General features: G+C 46.9%; 1 protein-coding gene across 1 annotated transcript in view; it reads left to right on the plus strand.

The window, feature by feature from the left end:
• The window catches only part of TBXAS1 (thromboxane A synthase 1), a 157,522-nt gene that overhangs the window by 137,874 nt on the left and 7,130 nt on the right, over positions 1-12,518 (plus strand). The window contains exon 10 of the mRNA XM_039234070.1: positions 11,438-11,529. Coding sequence (XP_039090001.1) covers positions 11,438-11,529 — 92 coding nt within the window. The remainder of the gene's footprint in view (positions 1-11,437; positions 11,530-12,518) is intronic.

Genomic DNA, 12,518 nt, shown 5'->3' on the forward strand with positions numbered 1-12,518 from the left:
TTCTAGTCATTTGAAAATCCTTCCCTATATTGCATCAAACTGTTCTCCCTGGACCCTACACCAGTGTCCTGGGTCTGCCCCACTAAGTAGAGGAGCAGCACATAATTTTCCTTTGTCACGTGTCTGCTGCTCAGTCATGTGACAATGCTCTCATTTCTCCCTTGGTTGGCTCGGATCCCCCAAATTCTTGGAGTGAGCCCCTGTAAGTGGCATGCCAGCCCCAGGTCACTCCCTGTCGCTCCATCCCCTCTCCACCTGCTTGTCTGTTAATCTCACTGATACTGGCTCACCCCTCTCCCATTCAGTTCAGTTGACTGATACAATGGCCATTTCTTGTCCTTAAACTCCACGGCTGTGTCCAGGAGACCCGAGGCTCTATCCAGAGTCCCTTCCTTTCCAGCCCCTCAGCCTCCTTTCCCTGGGCAGCCATAGGTTTCAGTCCTCAGTGCCCTGCTTTTCTTTCCAGCCCCCATCCCAGGGACTCATCCCTCTCAGTGCAGCCGAGCTGGGCACCATCTTCCCCAACATCAGCCTGCCAGAGCTGAGCCCTGCTGGGGGAGGCGGCCTGCCCAGATCAGACCCCACTCCACCTTTCGGCGCCCCCGGGAATGAGACCTCCGGATCGCTTTTATCACTTCACTCCCTGCCCCCTTACATCTGAAGACTTACCTCCCTGGACAAGTCTTCCTTCCTTGAATGACTCTGTATCGGCTGCACATGAGAATCTTCCAGGGAGCTTTTAGAACACTACTAATTCCTGCAAACCAGTCCAGACCAACTAATGTTGAACATTTTGGGGTAGTGCTCCGGCCTCTGTGGGCAGCAGCCAAGATGGGGAATCACTGCTCGTATTGCTTCCCTTTCAACCCCCTGCCCACTCTGACCACTGCATTGTCATCGGAGCCCCTCACTTTTGCCCAGGCTGTTACGATAGTCTCCTGTCTTATTGTCTTATTGACCAGCTCTTCCAACTGTTCTCCTACACGTCATCTGTCAAAGTGATAGTCATTTTCAGTGTGTCACTTCTACTCATCAAACCTTCAGTGGCTCCCTATTCCCATAATAATAAATCTTTGAAGGAACAAGTAGACAGTTTCCCAAATATATAGTAGTTGAATGTATGGGACTGTGTCTTGTTTCTTCTCTCTCCTTGCCCCCATACTCTGCTAAAGGCATGTCACCCCCATGTCCTAGACATACTATCTATGTGGGGACAGAGTGAACAAAAAGAATTTCTCTGCAAATTAAATGCAAACACTCTCTCCCCAACGCAGAGAAAGTGAGCTGGGCTGTCACTTACTTAGAGGCTTATCTCTTTAAATATCATATACCACTTGGCTGTTAATGGAGAGAACAGAATCCTAAATATTACATAACAGCAGATAATCCAAAGACTCGAATCTAGTTGATTTGGGAATGTGTTTTATACTTATAAGCCTTTATGTCTGATAATTGGGACAGTTTTTAAAAACCAAGTGATTAGATGTGTCTCATTTGTCCCTACCTCCCCTTTTCCTACATGCCCACGAGAGGGATAAATAACTCCACTCCCCCAAATAATACACTATTTTTTTTCTCTCAGTCCTTACCTGGAATAGAGATGGTGTTTGGGTTTCAGTGTGTTGGAGGGGCAGGCAGAGGGAAGAGGGTGGAACCCACAGAGAGATTAAATACAAGGAACTGGCATGTATGTCAATAAGCTGCTTTTCAACTGACTCACTGTTAAAATTTTAGGTACAACCAATTTGTAAACTGTCCAATATCTACTAACGCTGAACATACACATCCCTTACGATCCAGCAAATCCACAACCCAACAGAAATGTGTACATATGTCCACCAAAAAAAAAAAAAAAAACATACACAAGGGGTACCTGGGTGGCTCAGTCGGTTAAGCATCCAACTCTTGATTTCGGCTCAGGTTATGATCTCATGGTTTGTGGGTTTGAGTCCCACAATGGGCTCTGTACTGACAGCATGGTGCCTGATTGGGACTCTTTCTCCCTCCCTCCCTCACTGCCCCTCCCCTGCTTGCACGTTATCTTTCTCTCTCTCAAACTAAATAAACTTATATATATATATATATAATATAAGAATATTATATATATAAGAATATTATATATATAATATAAGAATATTATATATATATAAGAATATTATATATATAATATAAGAATATTATATATATATATATATATATATATAAGAATGTTCAGCTTTATTCACAATGGCCCCAAACTGGGGATGACTCAAACATCCGCCCACAGTTGAAAGGATGAGTTGAGGGTGGAGCACCACACAACCACACGAGCGGACACACTTCAGCTCCACACCACACTGTGGGTGGGTCTCCAAGACCCAGGCCCACACATGGGCAGGCACAGGCGAAAGCCCACATATGGTACGTTCTCTTTATACACAGATTTTTAACAGGCAAAAGTAATCTCTCATGTTGCAAGTCAGGAGGGTGGTTGCCCCTGAGGGGGCTGTGACTGGACAGAGCCACGGGGGTGCTTCAGAATGCTGGCAATATCCGGGGGCTTGATAGGGACATGGTTACATGGGTGTGCTCGCTTTGTGAAAATTCACTGAGCTCTGGACGTCAGGTTGTGCCATATTTTTTTCTGTATGCATGTGATTCATCCATAAACTGGACAAAAGGAAAGGAAGACGGGGAAAATGGGAGATGGGCATCGAAAAGGGCATTTGTTGGGATGAGCGCTGGGTGTTGTATGTAAGCGATGGATCAATCTACTCCTGAAGCAAAGACGACACTGTATACACTTTATGTTAGCTAACTCGACAATGTATTATTAATAAATTAATAAATAAATATTTTAAAAATATTTTAATTAAAAAAAGGAAAGGAAGAGAAGGAGGGAGGGAGGGAAAGGGGGAAGGAAGGGTGGAAGGAGGGGAGGGGAAGAGGTGTCTACGCAGTAAAGCATGATGGACAAGTCTTGGAATTTGAAGATCTGGACTTAGTTCTTACTCTGCCATTTACAAGCTATGAGACCTTGGCTTAGCCACTAACCTCTCTAATCTTTGTTTCTTTTTTTTTTTTTTTCATCTATAAAATAGGCAGCAAAATTGCCCTACCTACCTCACTGTGCAGTTGTGAGGACTGCATGATAAAACAGATGTAAAAATCCTACTGTGTCCAGTAAAATACTGCGGGGGGAGGGGGGCAGAGTGCTATTATTACCTTAGATCTCTGAAGACAGGAATTCTTATGGAAGGTCAGGGATATTGATAAGGCTCAACCCAGGGCCATTGGTGGTTAAGGGCTGGCACTGTGGTGTGTGTGTGTGTGTGTGTGTGTGTGTGTGTGTGTGTGTGTGTGCAAGCACGCATATGTGTATGAGTGCATACACAGGCACATTTATGTTCTTCCATTATAATCCCCTCACCTAATCCCTTAATGGCCTGGCCTCAGAGTACAGGAGCACCTGGAATAATTCAGGGGTTTATGTGAGATGGGTTCTGTCTCCTTCCTTTTAAAGTGGATATAAACAGATACTATACACACTCTCCTAATTACTTTTTCTAAGGCATGGGTGCATGTCGGCCTCTAAATCTGCCAAATTCTTTAAGTTAGCACGTAGGACTTGCTAGGCACTGGCTAGGCAAAGCAGCGATGTTGGCAGAAAGATCTGCCACCCACCTCACAGCCCACCCTGCCCCTCCATCCCCACTGCTTCTTGCCCCAAGCCTGGAACAGCTCCCACGGGCCCATCTCTGCAATCTCAAAGTCAGGAAGTCAGAGGCTCTCTGTTTAGATAACTGGTCAGTATGGAGCCCAGGCCCCTGCTCAGGCCTCACCTACAGGACCCAGTGCTCATCTTGGGGACCAGGCTCAGGAGGAGGGGGCTTTCTTTCTGGGCTGATGGTCAAAAGGGCAAAGCGAAGGTTGCTATATTTTCCACAGTTTGGTTTTATATTATTATCATATGTTCCCCAGGGAATGAGAGCAAATGGAAATCTTAATTCTTCATACAGCTGTACAGCCCCTAGCTGTCCCCATGCTAGTGTGTCCAATCTTAAGGGACTTCAAGCTCCTTGCTTCTAGAGGGCAAAGGCTGGCAGAATTTAGCCACTTGATATAACAACATCACATCCGGTGACATATGAGTGAGCGCTCACTAGTACTATTTGATGCTGCCCTTGTTACTGCTCGGGAAGGACAAAGCCGAAGCCTCCTCCACTTCTATTTCCTTTCGCAAAATAAGAAAACATTAATTTTTCTATGAGGTCCCTGGGTCTCCAGGAAAAATCCTTTTGAAAGTAGTGACATTTTTTACTTGCTTTTTCTCATTTATTCTCCACATTCTATCTGCACACACCCAGCGTGTGGTGTAAGTGTAGGTATGAGTGACTTGGGGACTGGGTGGGTGCACGTTCACATGTGTGTGCATGTGTCTGTGTGTCTAGCTCTCAGAGAATGGCTCACAAAACTCTGAATGTAGCAAGGCGACCTTAATAGGTGAGGGCAATCCTATTTAAAAGGGTTTATCCATAAATTTTCCACAAAGTTTCCTTAACCATCAGGTTTATCTCTTGTATTTACATATTTATTTACAGATCTAAGATCTAAGATAAAAAGACTAAGAGACCAAGAACCATGGAGGTAAAATTAGAAGTAACTGCCCACTGAAAATCAACATACAGATGAAAAAATCTGGACAATCAAGGAACTCTGGATTGAGAATGTAAAGCACAAGGCAACGATTCAGTTTATTTTTTTAACTTCTATTTTCCCCAATACTTAGTAATATTTACTATTTAATCAATATTCCCCCAAATCAAATATTAATAAATATTTAACATTTCTTTTCAAACTTCTAAGGGCACAGTTGCTTATTTTATGAAATAAGTCCTCACTGAAATAAGTTCTATGGGATTTAAAAATCGCTTTCTTCCTTAACACATCCTTATAGAGTCATTTAATACATGCAACAGACAGCCTCGTGATGAAATGAGCTCTTTGCCTCTAGATACGCTCAACAGAATTACCTGTTCCTCTGGTACATTACCAAGGATGCAGAGATCTTTCACCTTCACAGTCTCCTTCGCCCTGCCCAGAGAGCTGAGCATGACCCCAACTTACAGACCAGGTGGCCTGATGATGTTGCCCTTGGCAACTGCCCCACGGTCACACCTGCTGGGTGATGGATCCAGGACAGGACGGAAACCCTGGCTGGACCTAGTGTCTACCCGGAGGCATGGCCAAGGTCACGGAGGGAGGCTGCAGTAGCAGTCTCGCTGGGTGGGAGGCAGGACAGGTTGATTCTAATTCTGAGTAATATGGCCGGCGTAACAGAAATCAGGGGGAGCCCTGGGGGATGGCTTTTTATCTTTATCTTTTGGAAACACAGACGCCTAAACTGCTTCCTGGCTCGAAATGAGAGGATATTCTGCTCAGACTCCCCTGAGCTCTCCTCAAATTCCAGGCCAACCAGGTCCTCCTCAGCCCTGAGCAGCACAGAGGGTCCGAGCACGCCAAGGGCGACAGCCAAGGGCTGGGCTGGGCCAGAAACCTCAGCTCTGAGCTCCCAGCCTCCTGCCTTCAAGGATGCTGCTGCTGTTGTAGACATGTGGGGTGAGCTGGCCAGCCTTTGCTTCCCAGGGAAAGCCTTCTCCAGACTAAGTTACCCTCTCTTTCCCTTTCTCACTTCAAGTGAATTCTATACCACACGCCCCCAAACATTTTTTTATTGGGTAGTTCTTTTCTAAATGCCAAAGACAAATACATAGCACTCTTAGAGGACAACTACCATTTCGGTTTCATTTCTTGACAGCGCTCCACCACGAACCACGCCCACACACTTCTGACTCAGCCTGAAAGGCTGCCCCACGTGGGAGGGCTTTCTGTCTCCTGTGCCCGGAAAACTGCCAACTGTCCTACAGGATCTGGCTCCAAACCACACCTCTCCCACTTGGCCAGCCCAACAGAACCATTTTTATTCTATAATGCATCTCTAAGGCTATGCCACAATGTTGTTATTTAAATTTCTATTCAGTATTTCAACTTTTTTTGAAGGAAAACTTAATGCGAATTAGAAGAATATTTGAGGGGACCATTACTCATCACCCAGCCTCAACAAGAGGTCAGCTATGGTCACTTTGGTTTCATGTCTTTCCCCACCTTCCCCCAATTCCAGTTTTTTAGTTTTTTTTTTTTTAATAAAAATCCCAGATGTCCTATCACATCATCTGTAAATATTTCATTCTACACCTCTAAAATAAAAGGACTCTTTTCTAAAACAGGACCACCATGCCATTATCACATTAAAAACAAGTGAACCAGCGAGCCTGGAAAGCTCAGTTGGCTGAGCATCCAACTTATGATTTCAGCTCAGGTCATGATCCCAGGGTCATGGGATGGAGCCCTATATTGGGCTCCATGCTGAGCTGAGCGTGAAGTCTGCTTAAGATTTTCTCTCTCTGTCCCTCCCCCGGTCTCTCAAATTAAATCAACAACAACAATAACAACAACTAAACCATAATTTCCTAAGTATCTCAAATATCCAGTTAGGGTTCAAGGTCCTGTGATGGACTCATGGATTTTTTTTTTTTAGATTGGTTTGTCTGAACTCACATCCAAACAAGCCCACCCACTTCTCGCTGCCTTCTTCTCATCCATCATAAAGATCTTGGCTCAGGCTTCGTTTTCTCCTGTCAGCTTCCCCGATCCCAAGTGCCTGAGATGTGTGTCCTTCTTCTGTTCTTCCACAGAGCCTTGTGCTCACGACTCTGAAACCCTTGCCATTGCTTTGCATCCTGGGATGGACTATAAGGTCCAAGGGAGTGGGAAGGGTCAGTGTGTGCCTAGCACAGTGCCTGGCCAATAGTATGCACCAGCTCGGCATGTGTGCAATGAATAAGTGGATAAATGAGCTCTCAAACAGAACTGCGTTTCCCGTTCCTCCTAAGTCCATTCTACAGCACGTCCCACATCCAGTATAATGATGTGCTTAGAAGTCTGCTTCCTCAAAGAGCAGAGACTTGATCATTTCTGGATCCTCAGCACCTGACAGTAGGTGTGCATCAAGAGATTGCAGAATGCATAAGGACGTGGGTTTTCTATTCCAAGTTCTATCTGTGAGTTTGGCTTCTCGGGCTTTCCTCTCTGGGTCTCCTGTTTCTCATCTCTATGATAAAGAATTTGGATTCATAATTCCCAAGTCTTTGGGGGGTATAATTTGTGATTCTGAGTAGGGGACCACCCTCACAGGGGAGTCCACATTTGCCATACACTTGCTGCCCTCTGCTGGAAGGATTGGTGTAGGACCCCTTTATTCCTGATTTTCCTGAAAGAACTATTGGGCAAAGGTCCAGATGGGCAGACTGGTCTGTCAGTGGGACAGGGACTTGAACTGCATTACCTCAGCTGGGTTTCATTAGAACGTGCATACATGAGGCTCCCTACATCCCAACGGCCCACTCCTCCCATGGAAAGGATCACTGGGGTAGATCGCAGGACGAATGCAGTGAGTGGTCTCAGCCCCCACCACCACATTCCAACCACGGCACGAGGTGGGAAGAACTGGGGCCGAGGGCCCACTTCAAACCGTCGAGTCCCTGGGGGACAGGGCCCAAGCATCCTTATAGAGTAAAAGCTGACCCACTGCTTCTAACGTTCCCCCACGTGAGAACCACCGGACCAAGATGATGTTTACATGTGTATCTTGAGCCAAAAGCTTAGAAACACAGTAAAAAGCTCATCCAGAGAAAGAATAAATAAGGACTTTGACTTTATTACATTATATTACATTACATTACATCCCTTAGCCTATGTTTAAAAGTTTTCTTTCTTTGACAAATGCTGACAGCTTCTAAACCACACATTTTGTTTGGTGAACCAATACCATTTACCGTTAGGGATGGCTTCCAGATCTGGTTTCTTTTTCTTTTTGTGATATAGTTCTGTATTCTGGTGCATGGTACCACCGTTTATTGGGGGGGGGGATGTTTTGTTTGTTTGTTTTGGTTTTTTGTTTGTTTTTTACATTTTATGCATGTGTTGATAAGTCTACTTTGGTTGCAGATAACAGAATTCATCTGTTGCTAACTTAGACCATAAATGAGAAAATGCCGTAAGGGTACTGATTCACCACCCACTGGGCTACTTACTAGTCAAGAGGGACAGAAACTGAAACTCTAAGGGACACCAGGAAATGGTCTCTCCCTGTGTCATTTTCCTCTACTTCCCTCTGCACATTTAATTCATTTCTTCTTTCTCACAGGCAACTGGAATTTTCTGCTTATTCATCCACAAGGGAGAAAATGGTCACCAGCATATCATGACTCACCTGTGCTCAGCCTCCACCCACTGGAGAAAAATTCCCTTTTCTCTGCACTAGATCCAAATTTCCAGAGCGGGACCCTTGGGTCCGAGGCCCATCCTTGGGCCAATCAACCATGGCCTGCAGGCCACACTTAATTCTTTTATACAAAATGAAAATATGGGGCTCCTCATTCAAAACGCAGGGCAAAGTGCCATTAAATACAAAGGTTCTCCCTCTTTTCTTCTTCTCCAGCCTGAATCTTTCTTGAAAATCTTTCTTTATGTTTTTTATTTATTTTAGAGAGATAGAGAGAGACCGAGCGAGCAGGGGAGGGTCAGAGAGAGAGGGAGACATAGAATCTGAAGCAGGCTCCAGGCTCTGAGCTGGCTGTCAGCACAGAGCCTGATGCGGGGCTCGAACCCACGAACTGTGAGATCATGACCGGAGCCGAAGTCAGACGCTTAACCGACTGAGCCACCCAAGTGCCCCAATGCAATGCCAGTTTTAAATCTAAATTATCAAAGAGCATTTCACTCATGTGCAGAATCACTGAAATTACACAATTTGTATTTTGTGACTCACAGGCCAGAAGAAACCAGCACAAATCAAACTACTAAAGATTAGGAGGAAGAAGAGGGGTTCTTCTTCTCCCTCAGGCATGGGGCCACCATATAGGCTGAGGACTCAGGCCCTCATGCATGTTTAGGAGTCCTGCCCCATCCTGCTAGCCACTAGACCCGTGCACGTGACCCAACTGGGGATGGGGTTTAGGGACCTTGAGCCAGGCATCACATCTTCCCACAGGCCCACCCCCAATGCCACAGTAGACTGTGACTCTTCAAAGATCTTTAAAACCTCTGTGCCAGGACACATTTGGTACTTGGGCCAAAGGTGGGCAGAGGCTGGCCCCATCCAATACTCAGCCTCTGGCCAGTCCTGCGACACACTGTGATGCTGCCAGCTCAGGGCAGGGACAGTTGCTTCTAGGCCAGATGCTTCAGGATACATGCACCCCATCCTCACACTCTCTGTGCCTAAGCCCAAGCCCTGGACTGGAGAGGAGGGCAACCATGGTAACAAGGCAAAGCAGTCAGAGGGAGGCTGGGCTGGGCCCCCAGCACCAGGGGTAGGAGAGCAGGCAGCTGAGAATGGGTCCCGGGGAGGCGGCCAGAGGCAGGACCACGCATGAGTGAGGCTACAAGCCCTGGTGCATCCTCCACTGTCCCATCAGACTCTACTTCCAAAATACCAATTCAAAAGGGTTAAGAATCACAGATAGCAACCAAAGAGCATTAAGCTCCGAGCACAGGGCCTTCTCATGGGCCACATGCTCACTGAGTAGGCCCCAGTGGCTGTGTGGAGGTGGAAATGTAGGGTCTGGTGGTAACCATCTGAAGGAACAGTTCCCAGAAATGAGGATGAGAGCGAGTTGGGAAAACCAATCATTATCATTTTTTTATTAAAAAGTGGAAATGGAAACTCCTCCTTTGCCCTCCAAATTCATAAACATTAAACTACACATATTCTGTAACTTCACTTTTTTACTCCACAGTATGTTACAGACATCATCGAATGGCTGCATTATATTGAACGGCTGTACGGTGATAGATTAGCTAAAATACTACGGACTCCAAGACCCCATGTGTCCTGGCCCTGACCCCATCTCCTGCCACCTCCCCTCTGTCCCCCTGAGTCCCCATTCTGCTCCAGCCAGCTGGCCTGGTGTTGTCTTCCTCAAGCAAACCAAGCACATTCCACACAGGGGCTGCCTACCTGCTCTTGCCAGTGGAGCCCCTCCCTCACTGGATGGCTTACTGGCCCCACCTCACAGTTTCTGGTCTGGTCTGTGGGCAGGCCCAGGGATCTGCATTTCTAGGGTAAGCCTGATGTGGCCAATCCAGGGAGCTCTCTCTCTCTCTCTCTCTGAGAAGTGCTGGTTCAGTGCATGGCTGCAGGGCAGCCATGGGGCCAGCTGTAAGCCTGGGAATGGCTCCTGGAGGGTGGAGCAAGGCCACTCAGGGCCCATCCCTGGAAAGCTGGGGGCTGCAGCATGGCCTTGCCCCACCCCACCCCCTGATGCCCTCTACTGCTCTGGGTGGGGAGGATAGGAAAAAGCAAATCTCCAAGTTGAAGATTGCTCTTGCATCAGCACTACCTGGCTGAAAGAAATGAGGCTGTCACCCACCAAGCAGGTACCCGCCCTGGCTCTGTAGGGAGTGGGGTGAGAGGGAGGACTGGGGAAATCCAGCAGAGCAGCACATAAGCCTCCACGAGCCCATCCGAACCCCCAACCCACATCCTGTTCTCCAGCTCACATCTCCTGTGTCCCTCCTCCGCAGGCCTGGGGTGAGGGTGACAGTGCCACTCCAGTGGGCGTTGTCCAAGGGGCACCAGTGTCCCTCCAACACAGGGTGCTGGGTCATGCTTCTCCACCCTTCACTCTCTAGTATCTAATCAGTTTTTCCCAACCTTTCTGAAGCTGGTCAGTGAAGAACAGAATCTCCTCGTTTTCATTTGTGTTTTTCATCAGGGCAACTTGTATTTCTTCTTCTGTGTTTTGCCTGTTCATATCCTTTGTCCACTTTCCTAATGAGCTTCTTTTCTTACTGATTTATAATAGCTCTTTAGTTTCTATTACTATTACTGGAAACTTTTTTTATTTGCGACTTCATTGCACATCTTTTAACTTTATGATGTACTAGCTGCTATCTATGTGGCCGCCTCTCCGAGCCTCAGTTTCCTCCTCTAAGGGATGGGAGAATAGCTGTCTCACAGGTTTGCAGGGAGGAGGAAGTCAGGTCATGTCCATACAACATGCGGCCACCACCTCATCCTCCCTCAATAAATGCCTGCAGCTGAAGCTGCTGTCATTGGGTTGGAACCAAACGTCTCTGGGTGACACTCAGAGATCCCCAGGTGCCAGACTGGTCCGGCGGGTCCCCAGTAATACACAGCACCATGGAACAAGTACAGTGGGACATGCGCAGCACTAACCCAAAGCAGTGTGGATTGAATGGACTTTGCACTTTGTGGCGTCTCCACTTTTGAGTCTGCTGAGTTGGAGCGGGACTCTAAAGCTAATGGAGAAGCCAGAATGCTGTATGACTCAGTGTAACTCAACTTTCTTTCTTTGTCACGACCCCTCCACAGCCGGCTCCTGACTACTGCAGCCTCCAGGAACACCTGCCCTACCTGGACATGGTGATTGCAGAGACCTTGAGGCTTTACCCGCCAGCTTTCAGGTAAACCCGTGTCCTCCCCCACCCCCCAACACACTCCCAAAGCCCCTCTGGCATCACTGTGTAGGGTCCTCACTGGTCCTCAGACTATTACCACCTGATATCAGGAATGCTGGAGGCAAATTCCTGGAGGGCAATGAGTCTTGTGTTTCTTGGTATCCCCTGGGGCACAATGCCATTCATACAGTAACCACAGGGCAGTAAATATCTGGCTCATTTTCCTCTATGTTAAGTACCTTCTCAAAGCATCACTGGGCTTTTAACATGACCTTCCTGCCCAATCCAAGCCAATCACTTTGGCCTCCTAGCCTGGAATGGCTTTTGCTAGTCATTCATTCGGCAACTATTTATTGAGCCGAATGCTGTTGGAAGCACTGGGAAATGAGCCAGGTATAAAATAGATAAAACCCCTGCCCTTGGAGTTGACATGCCAGGGGGAAACTTCCAAGGCCTGGGAGGCATCTCCTCACTCTCCAACGACCTACACAAATTCCAACCCAAGACTCACCACTGCAGGCCATTTGTCTCTGCTCCCCCAGCAGGTTCAGAGTGACTGTACTTCATATTGTATTCCTGGACACTTTTCAACCTCTCTGCAGTATTTCGCCCAAGTATATCCACTCACACCAACCTGTAAGTGCCTTGAGAGCAGGAATCTGGTCTTCGCTTCTTTCCAACTCCCCCTAAGCAAGGCATTCCAGGGAGCACAGGGTCTTAACTTGGGTCCCCAGACCCTTAGGGGAGGGAAACAGTGGCCAGATTCCAGGTTCTAGAAACAGAAGCAACACAAGGCATTTAACCGTGTATACTGTAAGTTCCACCCTGCCATGTCTATGAATGAATATACCACATAATCCATTTGGAGGTAGTTTTTGCCATGTTAACAGAGAAAATGTGGATGATTTGAAGGTATCTCAAAATTATATTCCAAACCAAAAACATCACAGAGTGTAACTGTAGATACCGTGCAGTGTTCAGACCCAGAGCAAATA

This window comes from Hyaena hyaena, unplaced genomic scaffold (genome assembly GCF_003009895.1).
Source record: "Hyaena hyaena isolate Hyena2069 unplaced genomic scaffold, ASM300989v1 scaffold_82, whole genome shotgun sequence".
Lineage (NCBI taxonomy): Eukaryota > Metazoa > Chordata > Mammalia > Carnivora > Hyaenidae > Hyaena > Hyaena hyaena.